We start from the raw sequence: 27,390 nt of genomic DNA on the forward strand, positions 1-27,390 counted from the left end.
CGCTACCAAGATTCAAGACCCAGTGACAAGTGAAATAGTGAAAGACCACTAATGCAATCGCCTGTCTCACAGGACAATATATTTTGAACACAAACATAACTCGGCCTCTTTGGTTCTGTTCCGCCCACCAACGAATCCTCGTAACCTGTCATAGAGTTCTTCCTCCGATTCCAAAACCCTTATAGTTAGCGGAACACCCCCACCCCCCAACAAAAGGGATTTAGATTAAGCTAGAAAAATCGTTGAATAATGGAGGCGAGTAGTGCCCAGTGGCTGCCCAAGGAGGAGGGGTTTAGAGAGATCTGCGGGCTCCTGGAGCAGCAGATTTCCCATTCCTCTTCCTCCGCCGACAAGTCTCAGATTTGGCAGCAACTCCAGCAGTACTCTCAGTTCCCCGATTTCAATAACTACCTCGCTTTCATTTTCGCACATGCCGAGGTAGCCCGATTCGTTGGACATTTAGTCTCGCTTGGTTTTGACCGTGTTGTATATGTAGGGGTTTTAAGGAGTTTTCTTGTGTTTTTGGATTTGATTGAACTGGTTGGCTGTTGATTGGAAAAGAAGGTTTTTGTTAGATTTTCTGTGTTTGTTGACCAATGAGTGCATATGAATAGCTTGATGGTGGATTGAAAGGACGATTTGATTGCACTTCTTCGAGTTCTATTTAACTCGAGTTGGGTTTAGGCATGTTTAGTTGGTGGAGTTGGTTTTTTAATTGACTCTTCGAACGGAGGAGGGGAAAGGTGCTGTAGAATGTTAAATTGGCTTCGTTATGCCACTGGACAATCCTTTTGTTTCTGGAATATATTTTCATTAACTATTGCGTTACTTGATTACTATTTTTAGATGCATAGACTTTACATTTACTTTTTGCTTCATTGATGGTTATTCAGTGGAGAGGAGTTGGATCATTGAACTTTGGATCGATTATCCATTGAGACGAGCAAAGCCAATAAATTCTTTGGGACAGCCAAACAAGCCCTGTTCAAGAAACAAACTGACCAAATTTAAATTTCATGACCCAAGATATTCCCTTAAATGTTCACTTGAATACCAAAAGCCCATTCCTTCTCTTCGCAGAAAAGAAAAATACAAATTTCAGATAGTTTGATACTTTCATGGATTTTTGGACGAGGAAAATTCGATTTTCAGAGAGTTCGTTAGTTTTCATGGATGCATGGATCAGTTGTTTTTAGTCTCTTTCAATATGCTCATACATAAATATGTCTCTGTAGGAACTGAGTGCACGTGTATTGTGGACTTTTACATATTAATCAAATATTGGAACTCCATCTTTTCAATTTCCAAATGATGAGCTTGTAGTTTTGTTTGTATATACCTTGAATGCGTGTAGTTTTCTGTGCATTGATGAACTTTCGAATGTTAGGTTTCAAATTAATTCATTTTCTTTTTTGGAACTTCTGAACAGGGTAAGTCGGTGGAAACTCGACAAGCTGCTGGCCTGCTCTTGAAAAATAACCTTAGAACCGAATATAAATCCATGGCTCCTGTAAACCAGCAATATATAAAATCAGAGTTGTTGCCTTGCATGGGAGCAGCGGATAGGCACATTAGATCTACAGTTGGGACCATTATTAGTGTTGTTGTTCAACTAGGGGGAGTTTTGGGATGGCCTGAGTTGTTGCAAGCTCTAGTCAATTGCTTAGACAGTAATGACATCAATCACATGGAAGGTGCTATGGATGCTTTATCCAAGGTATTTTCTACATCCTTCATTTGATGGATTATCATTATTTCTCATCTAAACTTACCTACCAAAAAATATTATTTCTCATCTAAACTGGTGTTTGGAATGAAGGACATGTACCAAAAAGCTTCTCTACTATGGATATGACTTATCAACTCTTTTGTCTTGTTCTGCTTTAATATAGTCTCGCTCATTACTTATGCTTGGGGCCTTGGGCATGAATTTGGGTTTAAGATGCTTTGTATGATTGGGTAGGAACTTTTTCAGAAATCTATAAGTCTGATATGTGCATGCAGCTGTAAAATAGTGCAAGATTTACAAAAAAAGATTCATCAGTAAGATCAAAAAAGTGGAACATGAATTTTTGATCAGGCTTGTAAGTTGATAGAAAGAAATATAATTTGGCTCTAAGGTAATATCTATTTCCAGCCGTTTTGTGTATCCCCCTTGATTTTTTTATAGCATGGTGAACAAGACCTGAAGCTACGTTATGTTTATGCTTATGTTTTGGACTCAATGGACATAATTGCCATCATCTGCTGCAAAATTTAGTTTCCAGCTGTATTAACCATTCTATGTGGGTGTAACATGCTCTCAAGCTGATACTTATTCACTCACACGTGCTCAACTCATCCCCATATTGTCACTGTCATCATCTTCATCATTTGTCCCAACTGCCCTAAATGCTTGTGTGGTTGGCTGCACACGTTATTTTTTTTAGCTTTAATGATGTTTGTGTGCACACGCACACACTTGGGAGAGAGGACACATAGCTGTTTGGTTTATTTCACAAATTCACTTTGCAGGGCGTTGCTAACAATGTATTTTCAGTGTTTCTTTTATTTCTACTTGGTATCATTTTGTGGGAACATCTACAAGTACTCAAACGATTACACTTTAGCTGTTTTTTATTAGTACTTTAGCTGTCCATATCAGAGAGCTGTTATAATCTAACCTTTTCTTAAAATAGATTTTATAATTCTTTTTACTTATTAAAAAAAAATTTTATAATTCTTTTTGATAAGTAAAAATAGATTTTATAATCTTGACTCGTTGATACTTAAAAATAATAATTAGAATAATAACTTGACTCATTGTTGTGTGTAATAAAACAGATTTGTGAGGATATCCCTCAAGTTCTTGATTCAGATGTACCTGGCTTAGCTGAGCGTCCTATCAGCATATTTCTTCCTAGATTATACAAGGTAATTTTTTTTCTTTGATTTCAAAAATCATTTCTTTTATTCTATCTTCATTTCACATTATCTGTTGAACGAATATTAATATATTATGAATGTTCTGCACACAAGTTTAGAATGGAAGCCTGTACATTTTCATGCAGCTATTCGGGTTTTTTTTTTTTTGGTGATTTTTAACCTGGTTTTTGTTATAACAGTTTTTCCAGTCACCACATGCTTCATTAAGAAAGCTTTCCCTGGGTTCTGTTAATCAATACATTATGTTGATGCCCACCGTAAGTACAATTTAATAAATTGCTTTATCAGTTCCCACTGGCCCTTATCCAGAACAATTCATGCACCTTGGAGATAGTTACTGTTATAAGCTGAATGTCTCAGGCTTTATATGTATCCATGGAGCAATATCTTCAGGGTTTGTTTGTTCTTGCTCATGACCCTGCCTCGGAAGTGCGGAAATTGGTAAGCACTTTGTCTTGTCTTACCATCCTTGTGTTAATGATGGATGAAATTAACTGTCAATATGATATTTTTTTATTTTATTTCATGTGTCCTATGCCGGTTTGGAGAGAGTTGGACTGTATTTTAAATTTTGAATTGGTCATATTGTTGAGCACTGGTATTTGTATTATTACTAAGATAGTGGAATGCTTTTGCTTGCACCAATAGTTGGTTTTAGCTTTCTATTTTCCACTCTTGGGCTTCTTAGTGGTTTTTGTTATTTTTGATGGAACAGGAAATGCTATTAATGTCCTATAAGCTTGTCTGTGATCTCACCTATTTCTTGTATACCTATAGGTTTGTGCAGCATTTGTTCAGCTAATCGAAGTCCGTCCATCTTTCTTGGAGGTTAGCTTTTTGTTCTGCTCCATTATAGTTTTACATGTGTATTTCTGTTTCTATTATGTGCTGCTTCCTCTATTGCAATTTTTGGTATATAGTTTCCCATTGAGTGTCTAGTGGCATGTTTTGTTGTGCATCACAATACCATGCTATCTTATCTTGCAATGCCTATTGTTTAATTTAACGCTACCACTTCTTTTAAGTGTTGCTGATGCAATTTTTTACATTGTGATTCAGCCACATCTGGGGAATGTAATTGAATACATGTTGCAAGTCAACAAGGATAATGATGATGAAGTGGCTCTGGAGGCTTGTGAATTTTGGTAATCCTGTTTGTGGCTGATCGAATTTATGTATGAATTGTGGTCATTTATGTGGGAGCTTTCTTTTTTGTTTCTTGAGTCTCTTCTAACATGCAACTTAATTTTGTGTTAAGGTGCCTTCAATTAGTAAATAAATTTCAATTTGAAGGGAGGGGTAGTCAACTTTTTTCTCTCCGTACATTTTCTCTCCTGTGATGGTTAGTGCTTTTCAATTTCTTTAGTTGGGGTAGTTAACGACGGTTCTCACGGCGGTGCTTAGTTTAGGTTCTTGCTTTACGTTATGCAGTGGTGTAAGGAGGTTGTGATTGATTCAAAATGCTTTTCTCTCGTAAAGGAGGGGGGCAGGGTGGTTATCACAGAAAAAACTTGGAGGATGGTGGCACAGATAGCTCTGGGTCCATTAGCGGTGCAGTGGTTGGCAAAGGCCATGGCGGTCTGTTCAAAGGAAGAACAAAAGGAATTTTATACCTCAAAAAGGGAAGGCAGCAGTAGTTTCATTGCTCAACGGTGTTCAAATTCGAGAGGTCGTTATCTGGCAGTGGTAGAGTATGGAGTTGGTGGGAGGAGGAACTTCATATTCATACCAGAGGAAGAGGGAAGTGGGTGGATTAAGATGGGGGAGGTGCTGTGGGATTTTGTTGATGAAAGGAGAAAAGTGCAAACTGAGGACAGTAGGAAGAAGATGATAGGCAAGCAGTGGTTGGTGCAGTCACAGCCTTTGTCCTACAAGGAGGCACTGATGGTGGAGCAGCCGAAGGAGCAGCGTACTGAAAATGAAGAAGGTATGGCGTTGAGTAATGTCCCTGACAGAGAGACGTGCCTGATCCAGGGGCAGAGTAGTAGTAGACAGCTAGGTGGCGTGTCTGATGGGGAAACATTGAAGTTGTTGTGGGAAGCAAAAACGCAGATTTTAGACTTACATAGGAAAATAGAGTGCTTATTAAAGAAAGAAATGGGGCAGGCTTATTTTGGGCCGGATCTGGGCCTGGAGGGGGAGGAAGCTAGGGCCACGAGGCCTTCTCATCTGGGCAGAAAGGGGCCCACGGGTAAAGGCCCGCTTAGGAAGCCGTATGACCCGGCCTCATCTCACGATCCGCTACCTCAAAAAACCTGGAGGATTCGAAACCCGAGACCTGACCCATATACATCGGCAGAACAGAAGTCCACGTCGACCCAAACTCAGGCCGAACAGATAACGACGGCGAAAGTTTTGCCGGCATCACAGACATCGCCGGCGAGAAGGGTGGAGCAGATTTTACCGCATCGTGTGGAGGAAAAAGACAAGATTCAGCCTCCGACGGTCCTTTTCCCAGATATTTACGCACAGAACTTACCGATAGGTAGTATGGTGGAGTATTTCGCTCAAACGGAGTTGCATGGCTCAGAGGGAGAACACCTGGACCTTCTCGTAGAACACGGATTCGAACGGGATGAAGAGAACTTGGAGGAAATCGAAATACAGCATATCCCGAGAGCTTTACCACTTGCTGTTGGGGGACAGAACAGTTCGGAGATCCTAAGGGAGGATCCTACGGCTCAAAGTGATGAAATAATAATGGTTCCTGACTCTCAAGAATTAAATCAGCCGATGACCTTAAGGGAGATTCCTGGTAATTCATCTGAAACCACCTCAGAGGGAGTGGAGATAATGAACACAATGGTGGAATGGGAAGGCCATAATCAGTGTGAAGGGCAGGGGGACAAGAGTCCATTTCCTTTAGACTGTCTTCTACCAAATGAGTGTGAGATGTCGGATTGGGTTTTCAACAAGGTTAAAGACATTCAACAGATAGTGGGTATGAAGTGTGTAGGCTATGAAGAACAGTTTTTGGCTCTTCTCACGGCCATAGAGGTGGGCCATTCGCATTCTAAAAATAAAGGAGCCAAGAAACGAAGGGAGCTTAAGAGATTGGATTGGTCCTTGAACGAGGGTAGTTCAAGCCGTGATAGGGTCAAAGGGAAGGGTACGTTTGTTTCTTTATGAAGCCAAAAATAGTTTCGTGGAATGTTCGGGGGCTAAATGAGAATAATAAGTGCTCTCGCATAAAAAACTTGCTACGAGAATGGCGGGTGGATATTGTATGTCTACAAGAGACCAAGTTGAAACTGGTAACCAGAAAAATAGTGAGAAGTGTATGGCATTGCCCATACGTGGACTGGGTTTATTTGGCTTCGAATGGGGCTTCGGGGGGTATTCTTGTGATGTGGGACAAAAGGGTGATGATGAAGAGGGAGGAGTTCATAGGGGAATATATGGTGGCCGTCTCTCTTAAGATGGTGGAAGATAACTTTTTGTGGGCTTTTGCAGGAATTTATGGACCGAATGTTGATACCATCAGACATCAACTTTGGGAAGAAATTGCGGGGGTACACAGCTGGTGGGATCTCCCGTGGTGCATAGGAGGGGACTTTAACATCACAAGGTTCCCAAGTGAAAGATCAGGGGATAGTCGTATACGTCCAGCCATGACGGAGTTTTCTGATTGCATCTTTGAGTTGAATTTGGTGGATTTACCACTTATCGGTGGCCCATTTACTTGGTCCAATAGTCAGACATGGTCACGGTTGGATAGATTCTTAATATCGCCAGAATGGAAATGTCAGTATCCAGAGGTTTGTCAAAGAAGATTGCCGCGTCTATGCTCAGATCACTTTCCAATTCTACTGGATGGGGGAGGCATTCAAAGTGGGCGTAGGTACTTCAAGTTTGAAAACATGTGGCTTAAAAGTGAGGGTTTTGTGGATAGGGTAAGGAGCTGGTGGTCCTCGTATCAGTTTAATGGCACTCCCTCTCATATACTTGCAGGCAAACTAAAGGCTTTAAAGGAAGATCTAAAACTGTGGAATTCCCAATCTTTTGGGGATCTAGGGGAGCAAAAGAAAGTCATGATGGGAGAATTGCAGGTTCTTGATAGGATCAATGAAGGTCGAGCTCTCACCGTAGAGGAAAGATCAAGAAAGGCAGAATTGACTTCAGAGTTGGAAAGGGTATTATCTTGTGAAGAGATCTCTTGGCGACAAAAATCAAGAGCTTTGTGGTTGAAAGAAGGGGATAGAAGTACGAAATTTTTCCATAGAGTGGCAAACTCTCATAGGAGGAATAATACCATTGAGATGCTGAATATAAATGGTAGAGAGTGTACTGAGGCCCCTGTGATACGGGAACACGTGCTGAATTTCTATGAACAATTATTTACAGAAAGGGAGGGATGGAGGCCTAGAGTGGATGGTCTTGTTTTTGATTCCATTGAGCCGCAGACAGCAGCTAGGTTGGAAAGAGCGTTTGAGGAAGAGGAGATATATGAAGTGATCAGACGAATGGGGAAAGACAAAGCGCCAGGACCAGACGGTTTTTCGATGGGGTTCTTCTACACTTGTTGGGAGGTGATAAAAGAGGATTTGTTGAATGTCTTCCAGGAATTATTCTCGTCTGGGAAATTTCAGAAAAGTTTGAATACGACTTTTATTGCATTAATTCCGAAGAAGACCGAGGCTGTGGAAGTGAAGGATTATAGGCCCGTTAGCCTCATTAACGGGGTCTATAAAATTATTTCAAAGGTATTAGCAAACAGGTTGGGAGAGTCCCTTGGTAAGATAATCTCAAAGCCACAAAATGCCTTTGTTAGGGGTCGTCAAATTCTGGATTCGGTTTTAATAGCCAATGAATGCTTGGATAGTAGATTAAAATCCGGTATGGCAGGGATTATTTGTAAATTAGACATGGAAAAGGCATATGATCATGTAAATTGGGACTTTCTTATCTATCTTTTGAGGAGGTGTGGATTTGGGGAAAAATGGTGTAGGTGGATTAGATGGTGCATTTCAACAGCAAGATTCTCAATTTTGATTAATGGCAGTCCAGAAGGTTTTTTTAACAGCTCGAGAGGTCTAAGACAAGGGGATCCGCTATCCCCACTCCTCTTTGTTATAATCATGGAAGCCCTGAGTAGGATGTTAATGGCTCTAGTTAATAATGGTTTGTTGGCTGGTTTTTCTGTGGGTGATCTGAATAGGGGCATTATCTCAATCTCTCATTTACTTTTTGCTGATGATACTTTAATTTTTTGTGAGGCTGATCAAGAACAACTTAGAACTCTGAAAGCGTTGCTGTTATGCTTTGAAGCAGCATCAGGTTTGAGAGTAAATTTTGATAAATCAGAATTAGTACCAGTTGGGAATGTGAGTAGATCTCGACAGTTGGCTAACACGTTGGGGTGTAAGGTAGCCACTCTTCCTATGACATATTTGGGTTTACCGTTGGGGGCGGCTTCACGAGCCATAGCTATATGGGATACAGTGATTGAGAAAATAGAGAGAAGATTGGCTGGATGGAAGAGACTGTACTTGTCGAAAGGAGGCCGGGTGACCTTGATAAAGAGTACTCTTTCTAACTTACCCACTTATTTTCTGTCTTTGTTTACAATTCCAGCTTCGGTGGCGGCAAGGATTGAAAAACTGTATCGCGATTTCCTTTGGAGTGGTTTGGGGGATGAATTCAAGTTTCACCTAATCAAATGGGACACGGTTTGCAGACCAATTTCTTCAGGAGGATTGGGGATAAAGAACTTGAGAAAATTCAATCGGGCTCTTCTAGGGAAATGGTTTTGGAGATATAATATGGAGCCGGAAGCTTTATGGAAAGTAGTAGTTCACAGTAAATATGGCAGCCTATGGGGGGGATGGTGTACTAGAGAGGGGAATGGATCGTATGGAGTGGGGATTTGGAAGCAAATAAGAAGGGGATGGAATCTGTTTGCCAACCATACTAAACTTTTGGTGGGGGAAGGCACACGTGTAAGTTTTTGGAGGGACATTTGGTGTGGGGAGAGGCATTGAAGGACGCTTTTCCTTGTGTATATCAAGTGGCTTGTGACCAAGAAGCTTCGGTCGCGGACCTTTTGGTTCGCTCAGGGGACCATGTTCACTGGAACGTCACTTTTTATAGAGCAGCACATGATTGGGAAGTAAACAGTTTTACAGATTTTTTCAACCTAGTGTACTCTATGAAGCCGAATGGTTTGCATGAAGATAAGCTGTGGTGGAAATATACGGGAAAGGGTATTTTCTCGGTTCGCTCTTATTATAAGGCCCTTACAGCTATACCGAATGCTCCGTTTCCATGGAGAAGATTGTGGAGGAATAGAGCACCGCCCAAATCACTGTTCTTCATTTGGACAGTAGCCCTGGGTAAGATTTTGACTACCGATAATCTGCGGAAGAGGCGGGTAATCATTACTGATTGGTGTTGTATGTGTAAGAGAGCTGGTGAATCAGTGAATCATCTCCTGCTACATTGTGAGACAGCTAGTGCCGTGTGGTGTGAAGTATTCCGTCGTGTAGGGTTAAACTGGGTGATGCCGAAGTCAGTAGTTGAATTACTAGCCAGTTGGGCGATGCCGGGGGGAGACCTACATATCAAAGCTGTGTGGAAGATGGTACCTATCTGCATTATGTGGTGCATTTGGCAAGAGCGAAATGAACGAACTTTTGAAGACAAGGAGAGGACAACGGAGGAGCTTTGTATCTTTTTTTTCAGCACTTTATTTCTGTGGTCGCTAGCTATAGACTTTAATGGCCTAAATGTACATGAGTTTCTAGTGACTACTGTAGCTACCTAGATAGGTCTTACCTCTTGTATACCATCTTGTGTACTTGGGCTATGCCTATTATTATTAATACTACTGTTTACTTATCAAAAAAAAAAAAAATTAGTAAATAGAAGGAAAACGAGCTTTTTTAGTGTTCTCTTTTTTGTGTGCTGAATTTACTGTTCAATTTTATTTTATTTTATTTTTATTTTATTTTTTTTTATTTTTATTTTTTATTTTTTATTTTTTGATAAAGAAATCTTTTTACTGCTCAATTTTTTAATGTGATCGGTGGAAAGTAGGTGACCTCAATTAATGTTCGAGTCAAACTGATTTTTATTATTTAGGCTGTTGGCATCTGGTGGGCTAATCTATGTGGTAGTTTTGACAATCTCTCAATCCAACACACACATCTACATTTTCACAAATTGTTGTGTACAATATATTGCTCCCTCCCCCTTTTCTCTACACCCACCCACCAATATGCTATATTTGTATATATGTGAAGATATTGGTTCAGAATTTGAAATTCTTGGATGATTTTCATGGTCTTGCTTTCTTCTTGATCGAGTTCTTTTAGTCCTATTTTGGCTCTTTAATTCCAGTGCAAGATTGGGAATGTTGTTTCTCTAGGTCCATTCATATGCAATACCGTCTCTCAAGGTTATGAATTATGGGTAATAGTCATTATAATCTTTTCTAGTGCAGGAATGCTAAAAGCTATTTTGAAATATGATCTTTTTAAATTTGATGAGTCTTGATACATTCATCTTAGTTGTTGGATAAAGGAAAAAAGAAAGTTGAGTTGTAAGGCCCAATAAGGGGGAGCTGAATCAGAAGTCATATAAGCAAAAGAGCGGGCTGGGCGTGATAAGTGATGGGCCAAATTCTGTAAAATTGGATAAAGGAAAAAAGAAAGTTGGATTTGGCCCAGTTTCGATACCCAAGCCCAAGAGAGAGTGGCGGGTCAAAAGGAGAATCGGGTATCAGTGTAGAGATTGCAGAATTGGACTACCCTCCACCACAGATGACACACAAAAGTTCACTGACGTGTGCTAAACTTCCCCTGGTTAGTGGTCTCTCTGCTGGCGTTGAAGGAAAATAGTATAACCCAGAGTCTTGGGGGAGGTGTAGGGTCTATCAAAGTGGCATAGAAAGGATCGCCGGTGAGTGGTGCACCCCCTGTCAATGTACCCTTTGTCGAAACGACAGCACCCATGTTGGAGGTGAAGGAACTTGAGGCATTGCCAAGACTTGAGGGATTTTTTGGGTTTTCTACCAACCCAAAGCTTCAAATGGTGTCCATGGCTCCACCACCCATGATGGAGGGAACCAGTTTCTCGGTACCTCTTTAGGCACCTTGTGGGTTGACACACAACTTTGGACTAGGTGGTGACAACAACAATGGTGTAGTGGAGGGCGCATAGGATTTGTATGCAGGAGATGATGTGGAGGGAATGATGGGGTTGTCATTGGTGCCTTGCGAGGAGGAATATTTAGGGCCCAGTCTACAGTTTGGAGTTGGGTCTGCGGAAGATGTTATCCCCTGATATCTTTTATTTTTTATTTTTTTATAAGTAAACAATTATATTGATATGAATAGGCAGAGAGAAGTAATAGAAATAGACTTATAAAGAAAAAAGTAATAGAAATAAAAAAAATATGAAAATCGAGGCCACAACAATGTACAACTGTAGCCCAAAGAAAAAGAGTGCTAACAAAAATCATCTAAGTTCTACTAGTGAGTGCTCCTTATATTTAAATGTTTGGTCATTTCGCTCCTTCCACAGGTGCCACATTATACTAATGGGTATCATTTTTCACACTGCTGCAATTTGTGGGAGACCTCATAGATTTATCCAGCTGGCCAAGAGCTTTGTCATTGTGGCTGACATAACCCAAGCTTAGTCCATTCTATTAAACACTTCATTCCATAACTTTCCAGCCACCTCACAATGCAACAATAAATGATCCACAGTTACGCCATATTTCCTGCACATGCAACACCAAATATACTATGATCACCTTACGTCTTCGTAGATTATCCGTCGTCAAGATCTTACCTACGTCGTCAAGATCTTACCTAATTTTGTTGTCTATACAAAAAATGCCGCTTTGGGAGGCGCCTTGTTTCTCCTTATCTTTCTCTATGGGAATTTCGTATTCTGTGGTTGTGTAAGAGACATATAGAAAGAGCGGACCGAGAATGTACCTTTACCGGTGGGAATCCACATTTAACTCCCCCTTTTCGTAGGCTAGGAGTGTCACATTTTTTCATAAAAATATCCAGGCAAGAAATATCATTTTTTTTAAATAAAAAATAAAATAACCATTTATTTCATAAAAAGAATTTTCTTTATAAAAACATGTCTATGAATAAAATTGAATGAAACAACTAAATAAACTTTGTCAGAAAAAAAATAATTTATTCTAGGGAGTTTGGAATTTAATCAATTACTCCAACTAAGCCTGGCCCGTTTACTCTTACTCATCATCATGCTTACTTGGGGTGGTTTAAAAACATAAAAACAACTAAAATGAATCGATGACTCAGTAAAAAACTCATTATAACGTAAACATACTTAACATAAGGTTTTTCATAAAACATTTAATGCTGAGAACTTAAAATCATGATAATTCACTCTGATGCTTATGATATGCATATGACTGATTTATTTGAATTAACTGATTGTTTTGATTGATCTGACTTATCTGGCTGGCCAACACACTTAACCTTGTATGCAAGGTTGTGCACTAACTTCCCCTGCTTCAGCAAAGGAAGCCGACTGTGCAGTACTCTGGCCTAATACGGTGGATCACGCTTTAGTCTGTGGCTTGCACACCCATCCTGAAACTGTGTTGGTACCATGCATCTGAATGTTCATTTGATTAACTATTTTGAGCTTATCTTACACTTGATTTTATGAAAGCTTACGTCTTTGTCTTATGCAACGTGAGATGCATGATACGTACATAACTATAATATGTGGAATGAAATATGATGAATTACGTATTTGAAAATGTCATGACATGTGTGATACGTAAACACTGGCTTCAAGAGAATTGGCTTTAATAATAATACATATAACTAGCTAACTTATGCTAATTCGAATTTATGATCAAACTACTTACCTCGTAGAGCTAATCCAATATTTTCGGCACGAAATTGAACACCTATAAAATACTAGATTAATTTCTAATTAGACACTTACTTTGTAATTAAAGCTTGAAATACTAGATTAATCTATTTTTCCTAAAATCTACAATTCTTATTTTAACTGTGAAAATATTTCTAACGATTAATACTAATCAGGCATGGGTAATTCTGTAATTTAAACATCTCAAGAAGGGATAGAGGGCACATATTTCGAATATTTATGTGGTTGGGGAGAGTTACGTGCAAATAGTGGAAGAGGTATGAGAAACATCGAAACCATATGCTGTAGAGTAGAGTGTAACTATGAATAAAGGGTAAGATTGTAATTGAGCTTCCAAATTAAAATTCTATACTTTATGGAAAGTTACCCAACACTTTCGACTTGGCTAACAGAAGCATGATTAATACTACCTACATATGTAGTAGTTTCTAGTGTGATCTGTTGTTAAACAAATGGATGAAGAAAAGCCATTGAAAGAGAGACAGGGAGCAATTAATGTTAGAGAGGAGGGGAGAGAGAGAGAGCAGCAGGGTAATTGAGCTTTCTTTTTCTTTTAATGCTATATGAAAAAGCTACTGACAATCTCTTTGGGAGGTACAACAACCATTAACACATCTATTCTAAGGTGTCTGATGCTAGAAGAAAGTAATACAGAAGAAGCAAGGCGTTTGGTAGCAGAAGAAAAATCGATAAAGAGCTTACCGAGAAAAAAGATCACACGACAAACTGGGGAAAAGAGAGATGCGTAGTAACTAGTGACTGAGCCGAGGGCTATGGCGGCAAAAAGCTTCGAGAGGTCCAGAGATATGGATGTGGCTTGCCGAAAGAAGAATGGAAAGACTATGGTGTTGTGTTTTCAGTTTTGTAAGGGAGAAGGGATCTATATAGATGAGAGGAATGGTTGGATGAGTTCAACTCGAAGTCGATCACTGGATTCCATAAGATGAAACTCGGTCAATGGCTAAGGTTCTAATAACTAGAAGAGTTCTAAACGAAGATCAGTAGTTTACTTCAAGAGGGACTCGGTCAATGGATTAGGATTCAAAAATTAGTAGAAATAAATTGATAATGTAGATAAGGAACATTCCAATCCGAATTGGACTACATTTATCTATTAATAATAATACTATTCAAAAATAAAAATGTTTAATAATTAAATAATAACTAGACTAAAATCTAATTATTTTATTGTTTTATTTATATATCTTTTTTTAATATATATCTATTTATTTATTTATTATTATTATTTCCTAATCTGTATGATACATCACCACATCTTGTCTACTCCTTGAATTCTCGGCCTCATGGAGTATAGAAGAGCAAAGAACTCCTCAATGCTGCCAACTTCCCAGCCTTGGGCGGCTCTAGTGAAATTCTTGTTCTGCTAGACTAGGTCCCCAAATAACTCCATACAATTAGCCACTGATGCATTTTTCTCACATGTGATCCTAAAGATTGCTGGAAATGAATCCTTTACAGCTTGGTCTCCACTAGGTCCCCTAATATCTCTTCCACCGATCAACAATATAGCTGGTTCATCATCGGATTGGTTTTGAAAAAGGTTAAAGGGATACAGCAGTGCGTGGGGACTACATGCGGAGGATTTGACAACCAATTCAATGCACTACTCACTGCAATTGAGGCGGGTCACTTACTTGGAACAAAACCAAGATCTAAGAAGAGTAGGGAGTTAAAGTGTCTTACTTCGGAAATCAACTATGACGCTAAGGGAGGTAGTTCAAGTCGAGGGAGGACTAGAGGGAGGGCAGAACCAATTGTAATATGAAGCCAACATTCTATCTTGGAATGTTTGGGGACTAAGATATATTTCTAGTAGGATCGTTCAGAGTTTACGAGTGTTAAGGAGTTTGGGGGTGGACTGGGGATTCGTAACTTGATGAAATTCAACCAAGCCTTATTGTGTAAATGGTTGTGGCGGTACCAACACGAAAGGGAGGCCTTGTGGAAGTCCGTTATAGATGCGGGGAGGCTTGGGGCAGATGGTGCTCGTATGAGGTATGCAGTCCATATGGGGTGGGTTTCTGGAAATACATTAGAAAGGGTTGGGAGGGAGACCTTCCGAAGACATGCACATATTGTAGTGGGTTAAGACTCTCTTGTCAGATTTTTGTATGACAAATAATGTGGTGAACGAAGCCTCCAAGACACTTTCCCTACCATATTTGAGCTCGCATGAGCAAAGGATGCAGCGATAGCAAACCTCTTGGCCTCTTCTAGTGGCTCCTCTCAATGGAATATTGATTTCACTAGGACAACCCAAGACTAGGAGTTGGAGGCTATCACAGAGTTCTATGTGGTACTGTAATCCGTAAGTTTGATTGAGGGTACAATAGATAAGCTGATCTAGAGCCCTTCCAAGAAAGGCAAATTCATTGTCAGATCATTTCAAAAAGTTTTAAGGAGTCCAGGTATGCCCACATTCCCATGGAAGAGTATTTGGTAGACGAAAACTCATTCAAAAGTAGTTTTTATTTTTATTTTTTTTAGACAGCGTCATTGGACAAAATTCTCATTACAGATAATTAAGGAAATGTCGGGTAATGGTGTTGGACTGGTGTTGCATGTCTAAAAAGAATGGTGAATCAGTAGATCATCTGCTTTTGCATTGCGAGGTGGCCAGGACCATGTAGGATGACTTTTTTGCAGGAATTGGATTATCATGGGTCATGCCTCTTAGATTGTTGGATTTTCTAGCAAGTTGGAGAGCCCTTCGAGGTAATCCACAAGTTGCAACAATTTGGAAAATGGTTCCTATATGTATGTGTTGGCGTATTTGGTGGGAGCGAAATGATAGAAGTTTCGAAAACCATGAGAGAACAATAGAGGAGCTAAAGTTTTCTTCTTTAAAACATTGTTCTTATGAGTGGGGGCCATTGTTTGTAACGGACTAAATGTGCATGACCTTTTATTGTCAGTTGTAAATTCTAGTTAGGTACTTCTCATGTATACTCCCTGTATACTTGAGCTTTGTCTATTTCTATGAATTAAACTTCTTGATTACCGATAAAAAAAGTATTGGGGAGGGTGTTGGGGAATTTACAGTGGCTTGTAAAAGCTTGGGTTTATGGGCAAAACCTAAATTGAGGTAGGCGCATCTTTGGGCTTGGTCTAGATTGGATAGATTTTTAATTTCTCCTTCTTGGGCTGTAATGCCCCAATGGAAGACCCAAACCACATGGGCTATATTCCAAAAAGACTAGTCAATTATGCAATTGGAGCCTCATTGGAACCTTATAAAGAGCAAGAACTTATCCTTCCCGAGCAATGTGGAATCCCATATACCACCTACCCTTATCCTTATCATATGGGGTATCACAATCTACCCTCCTTAAATTCCCGACGTTCTAGTCGGGCTTGTCCGTTGTAGGTGGCACGGTTCAAGTCCCATATTTTTAGTTGGGATAGGCTTTGATACCATTTGTAACGCCCCAATGGAAGACTCAAACCACATGGGATATACTCCAAAAAGACTAGTCCATTATGTAGTTGGAACCCCATTGGAACCTTATAAAGAGCAAGAACTTATCCTTCTCAAGTAATGAGGAATCCCATACACTACCTACCCCTTATCATATGGGGTATTATATGGGCTTTTGTAGGATTATTTTCCTAGATGGGCTTAATGTGCATGATCTCCTTATATCTATTTTCTGCACCCTAGCTAGGTGTATCCTCTTGTATACATCCAATGTACTTGGCTACACCTATGATATTAATAAATTTTTACTTATAAAAAATATCTTAGGTGTTTTTATTTTATTTTTTAATTTAAATACTCAATGCATGGAGCAACTGTCAGCGTGAAAAAAATAAAACTGATACTAGTGGTGTGGCTATTTTATTCTTCTCTATTTTTTTACGATGGGAAAAAAATATCTTTTATATATTACATGGCATGTAAGTAACTGTTGCTTGAGAAAAAAAATGCTTAACTGTTAAGTGGGATGATTATGGAATCTGGGATATGATGTTTGGTATTCCTAAACTATGCCTTTTAATTGTTTTAGTTAATTTTCCTTTTTCAATTTTGATAAAATCCTTTTCCATACGGATTATTATTGGCAGGTCTGCATACTGTGATGCTCAGTTACCACCAGAGAAGTTACGAGAGTTCTTGCCTCGTCTAGTTCCGGTACAGTTGGCGCTATGTTGATATTTTCCATAACATTTTTCTTTGGAGTCATACAATTCTTTTTAGCGTATCTACTATTGTTGCAGGTGTTGTTGTCCAACATGGTTTATGCTGATGATGATGAATCCATTGTGGATGCTGAGGTTAAATTTTCGATCAATTTGGGTTTTTGGGTGTATCTGAATTGGTTCTTGCTGTTGTTCATAATTCACCTGGCTTCAATTTATTGCTGCAGGAGGATGGGTCTCTCCCAGATCGTGATCAGGTTAGAATCATGTTCTTGTTATTGAGTTCCGTAGTCTTCTAATTTATATGTTTCTTTGCTTGTAATATCCTGCTCATTCAAGTTTGCTTTTTTTTCTCACTGCTGCTAATTTTTTCCCTGCAGGATCTCAAACCTCGTTTCCATTCCTCACGATTTCATGGATCAGATAATGTGGAAGATGATGTAAGCAAAAATATCACCATTGTTCTCTTTGCTTATTGAAATTGTTTGTCTGGTCAAGTCAACTCCGTAAAGATCACTTTCCTTTCATTTAACTACTTTTTAAAAAGGGGACATCATTGGGGTGCTCTTCTAAATCACATTCTTCAAATCTACAGGACGATGACATTGTTAATGTATGGAATTTGCGGAAGTGCAGTGCTGCTGCCCTTGATATACTCTCAAATGTGTTTGGAGATGAGATTCTTCCAACATTGATGCCTATAGTTCAGGTGGTTGATTTGTTTGGCATTCGATGTAAATATTTGATTGTGGAAGGATATATAGCTTTAGTTGCTTCTTTTCTTCTTCAAATTTCTCTCCTAAGCCTGTATCCGTATTGTAGCTCACCTATTATTCACTTCCTGCTTGCTGTTGGTATAAATGGACGTTTAATTGCTCATAACATTACATGGTTCCATAATGTTGAAACTGCCATTTTGATCTTTCAGGTTTTGATGGATTATTTTGGTTATTAATATGGCAACTGATTTCCTGAGCATATTTGTGATGTTTAAGAGTACTTATTTATCCAATAATTTGGTTTAAAAATATGTTTATATTGTTTCTTTTTGCCTTAATGTAAAATTCAGAGTATGTGCTGGTACGTTGAAGCCCTTAAATATTCCCATATATGAATAGGAAAACGAGCAATACTTGAATTGCTGTTGATTTGTTTGCTTAGAACATTGCTGTAAATTGCACTTTAATATATCGCTTTATTTCTAAGGTAGTTGGAAACGTCAGGTAGGATTCTTGTACAATTTTAAGTTTTTGGTGCAAGTGTATATGTCACGTGTACTTGGACTGTTGCCCATTCTTATTTTCAATAAAATTTTGATTATCGATTAAAAGAAAGGTTTTTGGTGCAAGTGGGGTTGAAATGTATCCTTCTGGGAATAGTTTCTCTCTGTAGTAGCTCCTGTATCAAATGCATGTTTTTCACATTTTGAATTTCCACAGGCCAACTTGTCCACCGCAGGTGATGCAGCCTGGAAAGAAAGGGAAGCTGCTGTCTTGGCTCTTGGTGCCATAGGTGAAGGTTGCATTCATGGTCTATATCCTCATTTATCTGAGGTAATATTTTGTTGTCTGATCTCAATTAACAAGTTTGAAGCAGGTGGTTTGTGACTTACAGGTAACGGGTGCCAATATGATGTATATATGCAAAACTTGTGTATTCATGCTTTGGAATTTTATTTTTCTGCATTAGAATTTTAAATGCATCCTTGTCTGTTGGCTTCTCTATCCCCATTCTTCTTAGAGTTCATTTTTGTAATATTCAGTTTTTGATTGCTTACTTTCCAATTAGCTGGGAACCATGGAATTGCTGTACTTTTGATACATAATTTAGTTTCAGCTTAATGATTTCGCCATCACCATCAGAACAGTAGGTTGGTGGTGCTGAGCCTATTCGCTTTTAAAAAAACTTGTGATAGTCAGCAATGGGATTCTTATTCTCCACTGTGCTTATTCTTATTTTACTGTTGCTACTTTACCAAAACGAAATTATATGCTTGCAGACTCAGCTTTTTGAAAAGTTAAAATTGAATTGTTGTTCTTCATTTGCAGATTGTCACATTTCTTATCCCTCTTTTAGATGATAAGTTTCCACTCATTAGGAGTATTTCATGTTGGACACTTTCTCGCTTCAGCAAATTTATTCTTCAGGTATAATTATATTTTCATTCTATTGTCCAATTATAGTCAAAGATCATTATTGGTTTCTTTATGATGTATTCACTTCTTTTACCTTTCTAGGCTGATAGAACATGTAACGAGTTGAAGCTTTTAAGTGGGTTTTTTAAATTAAATATTTTATAGTCGGTAGGATTAGTCAAAACAACAGAATGTAGTTGCTCTGGAATAGGGTAGAACGATGGGAATACTGGACGTTGGTGCTCTGAAGAAACTCATTATTGACTATATATTGGTTTTTTTGGTCTGATTTCCTGGATGATCAATGGGAATGGGGTGTCCACCCTACTAGGATGCTGTGTAGTCATCATGATTCATAAGCTGGCTAGAAGTCAGCCATGCTTATTCTAGGGAGCAACATCATGCCTTTAAAATAGCTTAGTTGAACTGAAGGGTGTCAAAAGGCTTTCCTGAACCAAATGATATATATTTTTTGTGCAGATCTTCTGCTGAATATTTATTCTTAAAAAATGTTTTTGCAAGAAATATGACACGTCCTGGACATCTTGCAGCTTGCACTAGATATTTAACAAGACTTGACAGTACTCTTTCACAGTTTAATCCATAGGAGCCTTATTTGGCATATCCTATATCATTTTAAAATCAATTTAGATGCAGATCTCTATTGAAGCAGGGAATTCTGATCAAACTCGCATAAAACCATTTTGGCACATAAAGTATCTGATAAAACATTGAATACGCCTTTATACATAATATAGATGGTATACCGTTAAGATTCATTTCATATCTGGAATTGTCTATGACTTGTTATTCTTACTATTGTTTGAGGTTGACAACCAGTCTTCTTTTTCTATCCCAGAGTATTGGACATCAAAAAGGCTATGAGCAGTTTGACAATGTTCTTATGGGTCTTTTGCGAAGAATACTGGATCCTAACAAGCGGGTGCAAGAGGCTGCTTGTTCAGCTTTTGCAACAATGGAAGAGGTTCTCTCATGACTCTCATGTTCTTTCTTGAGAAGTGATTTTAATATTTCATTTTTCGTAATAAATCTTAATGGTGGTTTGTTAATTTGCAGGAGGCTGCAGAAGAGTTGGCACCACGCTTGGAAATCATTTTGCAGCATCTAATGTGTGCTTTTGGGAAATATCAGGTTGCATTCTGGCCTTGCTTTTAACAATTTTGTCTCTGCTAGAATGATGAGATGTAATGCTGGTTGATTATCAATTGATTTCTGCACAATGCTTAATGCTTGGTGTCATTATGTGTACACCCTTTGCTGCGTTAAACTAAAATCTTATGCCATTATATCCAGAGACGGAACCTCAGAATTGTATATGATGCTATTGGAACCTTAGCAGATGCTGTTGGTGGGGCACTGAATCAGGTATTTTCATTATGATAAAGGCAATCCCATCATCTGTTTTCCCAGCTCCAGATCTTTTCATGTGGGGTACTTGTTCTGAAAATCTGTTGCCCTATTGCATTTGTTGAGAAGACAATTATATGCCAATTGACCATCACTATGATTTGCAGCCCGTTTATCTTGACATTCTGATGCCGCCATTAATTGCGAAGTGGCAACAACTTTCAAATTCAGACAAGGACATCTTTCCGCTGCTGGAGTGTTTTACATCTATTGCACAGGTATTTTCAGTCAGTTCTTTTGATCTTGATCTACATTATTGTTTCATTGTGAAGGAACACTTGAAAGAAATTGTGCTGTGTTAAGATGGTATTCTTCCCTCGTATAGTTTTTAACTACTTCATTTACTGCTATAAGAAACATGTTAACAATATTTGGTGGACAAAATCAAGGGACTTTGAGATTGCTGTGCAGAATATTTTAGGTGTCCAACGACTTGTAGTGGTGTCTGTGCAGATGATTGCAAAATTGCACCATTTCTTCTGCTTTATTCTTGGACTAGATGCAATTACACGTGAAATTGTGATGCAGCAGTACTTGTAAAAAATAATGAATATATATTGATCTGTCAAACTGGGAATATTGAAACTCTAATGTATCAGTTATATATATTGGCTCTAGCCAGTGTGCTACTACTGCTGAACATCTGTCGCATGATATAGGTGTCCTCCTTTGGTTCCCAATATTAGGTCCCCCTTTCTTTCTCTTGTTACTCTTTCTCTTTAATATTCTTTGACATTTTTATATGTTAAATTAATTTTAAAAAACCATAGAATCCATCCATCACAATAACACGGAAGTATAAAATTCATGAGATAAGAATAATTACAGGGTCAGAGCTTTGATTGTTTCTATCTGTTTGAAAGTTTGAGACTCATCACTCTAAGGTCTTCAAGTTGAGTTTTATGAGCCATATATCTCTTAAATCATCTGTGTTTTCTTTTAAATAGATAAATCCATCTTCAGACAACCATATGTCAGATATATGCTTAATGTGCTAACCACATGCATTCACATGCATATATGTCACATATATCTTTACCATTTATAGACATTATCCTGGTCACAGAAGTGCATAAATGGATCACTAATAGGAGTTGCTGTAATACAGAAGAATAATTTGCTTTTCATCTTCCAGGCATTGGGAACGGGATTCTCTCAATTTGCTGAACCTGTATTTCAGAGGTGCATAAGCATCATTCAGACACAACAAGTGGCAAAGGTTTCAGTAATTTGATGTCTTGATTGTTTAGTCAGCAGTCATGATTTATTGTTTATTATTTTGCCTATGGATCATTACTCTTACTTTATGCTTCTCCAAAGTTATATATCTTTATTTAAGGGTGATTAAACTTTTCACCCACAAGCTACATCTTATGTTTATCTTTGCATCCTAAACTACAAAAAGTTTCATAATTCATATATTTGTCTCCAAACAAAATATCATTGTTTTGAATTGTGAGAGCAACTTAAGAGAAATCAATGTGTGAAATGTTGCAAGAATGTATTACAAATTTCTGCACTATCGTCACGATTCAGAATCCTATGTACATTGTGCATTCTGGTAACATCCTTATAATTTTTAAACCTCAAGTATTCTGTATTTATGTGGCATCATCAAAAAAAATTATTTTTAAACTGCATGGCATTACGAAAATCTCACACTGTATTTTTCTTAGGATGTTGATCCCTCTAAAGTATGGTCCAGCTTGTAATCTTTTCAAGATGTTTACTTGAACTTCTATTGTAGGTTGATCCTGTTTCAGCAGGGGTTCAATATGATAAGGAGTTTATTGTTTGCTGTCTTGATCTGCTCGCCGGACTTGCTGAGGGTCTTGGCAGTGGGATAGAGAGTCTGGTACTCCCCTTTTCCTGAAACTTCCTGAAATTGCTTTCTTCCTTTAGTTGGTTTACTCCTAACTCATTGGGTCTTGTTAGAAAATAAATAAATAAATGATTGTGCCTCTTTTTTGGTGAAGTTTTCAATTTCCAGTTTTTTTTTTTTTGGTGTGGTTGATTGCAAGTTGTCTATAACAGAGCTGAGATTACATCATTTCTGAATGGAATGTGGATTTCCATGTATGAAGAAAGTCACATAATATGACATCTGCCTTGAATTGTATAGTTATGTGTGTTTACATTATTTTTCTGCAGGTTTCACAAAGTAATTTGAGAGACCTGCTTCTGCACTGTTGCATGGATGATGCTTCTGATGTCCGACAGAGTGCGTTTGCTCTTTTTGGGGACCTTGCAAGAGTAAGTTGATATTCATCAGATGACCTGATTTTATGCTGAGCGCTTAGGATAGGTTCACATCCCATCGCTTGAACTGCTTGTGGCATCTGAGGACTTGGACATAGTGACTTCTTATGTTTAAAAACTACAAAAAAAATGGCTTTTCTAAAACGAAAGCAGCTAGGTACTATAAGGCAACAGGGTAGGGCTATAATTTTTTTCTTTTAATCGGTATTCTGAAGCTATAAATTTTGTTGTAAGGTAATTTTTCTATTAGAATTTTTGATGCATATCAATTTTCTTCATGAATTTTTATTAGGTATGTCCCGTTCATTTGCATCCTCGTTTGTCTGAATTTCTTGATGTTGCAACGAAGCAACTGGTAAGTGAAACTTATGTCATGGTTATTTACCTCAAGCGGTAGTCTTGGTACCCTTCTTTATCTATGTAACTTATGTGATGTACAGAATGCTCCTAATCGGAGGGAAACTCTTTCAGTAGCAAATAATGCATGTTGGGCCATTGGGGAATTAGCGGTTAAGGTATGCCAAGCTCTTCATGCTCTTTTAAATTACTCTTAGCTTTTGCTTGACTCTTGGTATCATTTTAACCGTCTAATTAAGTGCCAGGGAGCTGTTTTTTTGGTCACTTGAAATGTTTTTTTTTTTTTTGGTGATTAGTCCACCTTGTGCAGACTTTGGCATACTTGATCTGTAATCTTCTCTAATAGCAAAACAGCATTCGTTTATTGGCATAGGCTCTTAGGGTGGTCTGCAAGTTGTCATTTAGAATTCCATGGTTTTAATAATCATTACTTCAGTGGCCAACGTCATTGGATGGACAAAGGACTCATTAAGGTTTGCATAATATGTCCAATCATGAACTTGCATTCGGGCAATATGATTATGGAGATCCTAGATTATGGAATCCTAGCCTGTAATCTTGGCTTTATACTGCTAGATGCCGTGCCACAGACAAATTTGAGTTTATAACCATTTTATGATCTCTCTCTAGCCCATATATTTCTTTATAAACTAAGAACAAAGTCCATGACTTTATTCACTATTCCCTTTACTTGAGGGAGTTTAAACTGGATGTGATTTTTAATTTCAGGTTCGTCAAGAAGTTTCTCCAATTGTTTTGACAGTTATTTCATGCTTAGTTCCAATCCTTAAACATGCAGAGGTGATTTTTGTTTTTTATTTTTGTCTGTCTATGTGTGTATTGTAGAAAATTTGTCATCTTTAGTTGGGTTTCTTGATCCCAAGCAGGAGCTCAACAAGTCATTGGTAGAAAATAGTGCAATAACACTTGGAAGGGTTGCATGGGTTTGTCCGGAGATTGTGGCACCACATATGGAGCATTTCATGCAGTCTTGGTGCACTGCTTTGTCTATGTAAGTAGCTCTCTGCCTGCACTAATTAATGAAACTTATTTATGTCAATACCCCTTTTTCCTGTCTGTAGTATATGTATTGATAACTGTTGTGTCAAGAAGGTCCTGATGAAGATAATCAAACTTTTCTTCAACGGCTAGCAAGATGACTTAGAATTCAAAATTACTAAAGTAGTTCTACTACAGATAAATTGTTGGACTGACTTCCTCACGTCGCTCCCTGAACTGAATGGTAGATTTACAAACATTTTGAACCCCGTGAGTCTTTGTATGCTCATGAACATACACCAAAACAACCCCCCCCCCCCCCCCCCCCCCCCCCCCCCCCCCCCCCCCTTCCCCCCCGGGGGCCGCAGGGCCAGGGGGAAAGGCATTCTGCTTTGCTTTCTGAGTGTAGGCTCAGCATCACATGCCTTCATGTTTCTCATGATAAATTAATTTGTGCAGGATACGTGATGATGTTGAAAAGGAGGATGCTTTCAGAGGACTATGTGCTGTGGTATACATCTGCTTCCTTAAGAATTTATACTTTGAAATATCTGTAACTAAAAATGTTTTATGGTTTTTCACATATGATGTCAGGTTAAAGTAAATCCATCGGGGGCTTTAGGTTCACTTGTTTTCTTGTGCAAAGCGATTGCGAGTTGGCATGTAAGAATGGGAATGGCTTGCTTTTGGAGATCAATTTTACTGTGCTGTTTCCTAAATAAAGACTTAAATGGTGTCAGTTTTTGTATGTCAACAGGAAATAAGAAGTGAGGATCTACATAATGATGTTTGCCAGGTGTTGCATGGTTATAAACAGGTTAGTGTTTTCCTGCAGCATCTTTATAAAAATGTTGTGATCACCTATATGCTTCCAACTTCAATAGATGTCATGGAACTAGTAATTCTTCTATAGGCTTGGTTGAATCATGTGCAATATCCAATTGTTCCATATATTTTTTAGTGTGTTGGGTATATCTCTATGTATTAGATTCTTTTGTTAAATTCTTGTTTGATGGTCACTAATCAATAACATATACAATTCTCAAAGCAGAAATTTTGATCCTGTTAAGCCACGCCATTCATTCTTATCTTAAATGTCCCTAAAATTGGTAATCTAAGTTTTAAAGAAATTTGGAAGGTCACATGAATAAGTTTTATGCAGTTTACATTTTTGTAAGTGTAAAATAGTTCTACGATTTTGTAATGTAATTGTCTCCTTTGCTCTATATTTAATATATTACAATTAGTAATCGAAGAAGGCCACATTCAGATTTCTTCATAATCATCCGCACACATCTTGCGAGTACACAACTAATTACTTAGGAATGGAGTGTCCCCCACAACAACAAAAAATAAAATAAAATTATAATCTTTATATGCTCTAAAATTTTCTAAAATTTCAATATATCTAGAAATGTCGCTCTCCAATTTTTTTCTTATAATCCCAAAATTTTGTTTAATTTCTATATATTATTTATTTTCAAGGGTGTGACCACTTCAAAATTAAAATTAAAACTAAGTTTAGGAGAAATAATAAGCTTATTAATATGGATCTCAAAATTTTTTGAGATACAATATTGGGCTTCTTAATATGGAATCTAAAGTGAAAATATAAGAAAAATTATTTAAGATCGATGATCTATATGAAAAATAGTTAAGAGATTTTATCCTCTAGACTTCATTAAACAAGAAAAGAATTTATTTAAACTCAATTATAGCATTATATGTTTAATGTGATACAAAAATATTTAGATTTTGCATTAAATCCGATAGAGTAGCTTACATACTAGAACAAAAGATGATATTCTAAAAGATCCCTTGATAGTTTATATGAATAAAATAAATTTTGAATATTTTATTACTAAAATAATAATGGACGAATATTATTTCATGAAATATTATCGTTAGAATTTGAAATATATATTAAGTTGTGTTTAGAATTTTATTTCTACGCGTATGTGGCAAATTACCATGATATACTTTTATATGTAGTTATGTTTTTATGATTTTTCAATCTCTTTTAAATTTACATAAGAGAAATGATGTTGGCAGTTTTAGAATATGCAAGCTTCACCGACTTTTGAAAAAAGTAGGTAAATCTAGAACCTACATGAAAAAAATCATTTTTTAATAGTGGACCCCATTTTTTTTTCCAAATGGAGTCCTTAGAGCTTGCATATCCAACGACGGTATCTAGCATTACTTTTTACATAAATTTGTCGCATAGTAAAAAGGTTGACCTCCCCCCCTCAACACAATTGCTGGTTCCACCACTGCATTGTACCAATGTAAAATTTATTATTTGTTAATAAATTAGTTGAGAAGGAGATGAAATTTTTATTATTTTGTAAGATTTTGTCTATGGTAACAAAAGTCGGCATGGATATTGATTTTCTGGCACCAATACATTATTTGGCAGATGCTTAGGAATGGAGCGTGGGACCAATGTATGTCTGCCTTGGAGCCCCCTGTGAAGGACAAATTATCCAAGTATCAAGTGTAATGTGAGTCTTAGCAGATGTATTTTCTCTTCTGGCACTCTTTGGCAGCGTGCTCATTCGGAATGGCGTGTCTGCATCAATATTGATCGTCATGTGTGCACTGTCCGAGATTTTGTTGCGGTCATGATTAACCAAAGGCAAAGTCTGTCCCAATTTTCTCAGGCAAAGCATTGCGATGGCCTGACTCGTTAAAGTTTGGAGCTAACTCGCGGAACCTTATTTGATTGGTCGTATCCATACACCATTTGATTTGATATAGAAGCAACTTGGGGTTGGGTTGGGACATGCATGGATATGGTGTACAGGGGTGCAGCTTTCTAAGCAGATGGAATGTTAATTTTTGGTGTCTTCTATTTAGAAAATTTCTAAATATTTCTCAATGGGTTTCTGGAGTAGTCATTTTTTACTACTTTTTTTTTCCTTCTCTTATTTTTCGGGGAGAGGATTGGCGGGCGGGAGCTTCAAAATTTTCCCTAGTTTACGGTGGATGAGGTTTTTGTCGTTCTCACATATTTTGTACTAGTGGATTGAGGCACACACATCTTCTTGGATTTGTACCTTTATATAAAACACGGGACCCATTGATCATCTTCTCTTATTCAGCGGCTCCTGGATTTGAATTGTGGGAACAATAAAAATATATGTAAGGTTGGGTTTTTCATAAATTATCAAAGAGTATTTTCTTTGAACTGAGCTTGGCTATGTGAATGCTGCACGTTACCTTTTCCTTTTTG

At 37.9% G+C, this 27,390-nt stretch overlaps 1 protein-coding gene across 2 annotated transcripts; it reads left to right on the forward strand.

Annotated features, from left to right (window-relative positions):
• LOC122310681 (transportin-1-like) lies at positions 1-27,345 on the forward strand. Of its 2 annotated transcripts, XM_043124787.1 has the most exons (29): positions 5-438; positions 1,430-1,717; positions 2,824-2,913; positions 3,105-3,182; positions 3,286-3,366; positions 3,703-3,753; positions 3,985-4,070; positions 16,903-16,969; positions 17,056-17,112; positions 17,205-17,234; positions 17,358-17,417; positions 17,573-17,686; positions 18,417-18,530; positions 19,026-19,124; positions 19,972-20,097; positions 20,190-20,264; positions 20,427-20,498; positions 20,648-20,758; positions 21,676-21,759; positions 22,288-22,395; positions 22,692-22,793; positions 23,092-23,154; positions 23,240-23,314; positions 23,886-23,957; positions 24,044-24,168; positions 24,615-24,666; positions 24,750-24,818; positions 24,913-24,972; positions 26,575-27,345. In XM_043124787.1, the coding sequence occupies exons 1-29, from the start codon at positions 250-252 to the stop codon at positions 26,656-26,658; spliced, it is 2,682 nt and encodes an 893-aa protein (XP_042980721.1). In that variant the 5' UTR covers positions 5-249; the 3' UTR covers positions 26,659-27,345. The 2 variants fall into 2 exon arrangements, with proteins under 2 accessions (XP_042980722.1, XP_042980721.1); XM_043124788.1 differs by lacking the exons at positions 23,886-23,957; positions 24,615-24,666; positions 24,750-24,818; positions 24,913-24,972; positions 26,575-27,345 and having other exon boundaries at positions 1-438; positions 24,003-24,064.
• The last annotated feature ends 45 nt before the right edge of the window (positions 27,346-27,390 follow it).

Source organism: Carya illinoinensis, chromosome 5, assembly GCF_018687715.1.
Source record: "Carya illinoinensis cultivar Pawnee chromosome 5, C.illinoinensisPawnee_v1, whole genome shotgun sequence".
Lineage (NCBI taxonomy): Eukaryota > Viridiplantae > Streptophyta > Magnoliopsida > Fagales > Juglandaceae > Carya > Carya illinoinensis.

Bases quoted from the DNA above. Each gene is read 5' to 3' on its own strand.
- LOC122310681 (XM_043124787.1), top strand. From the start codon at position 250: ATGGAGGCGAGTAGTGCCCAGTGGCTGCCCAAGGAGGAGGGGTTTAGA. The intron at 19,125-19,971 runs GTATAATTATAT...TTTCTATCCCAG, and splicing joins TCAGCAAATTTATTCTTCAG to AGTATTGGACATCAAAAAGG. The intron at 24,169-24,614 runs GTAAGTAGCTCT...TAATTTGTGCAG, and splicing joins TGGTGCACTGCTTTGTCTAT to GATACGTGATGATGTTGAAA.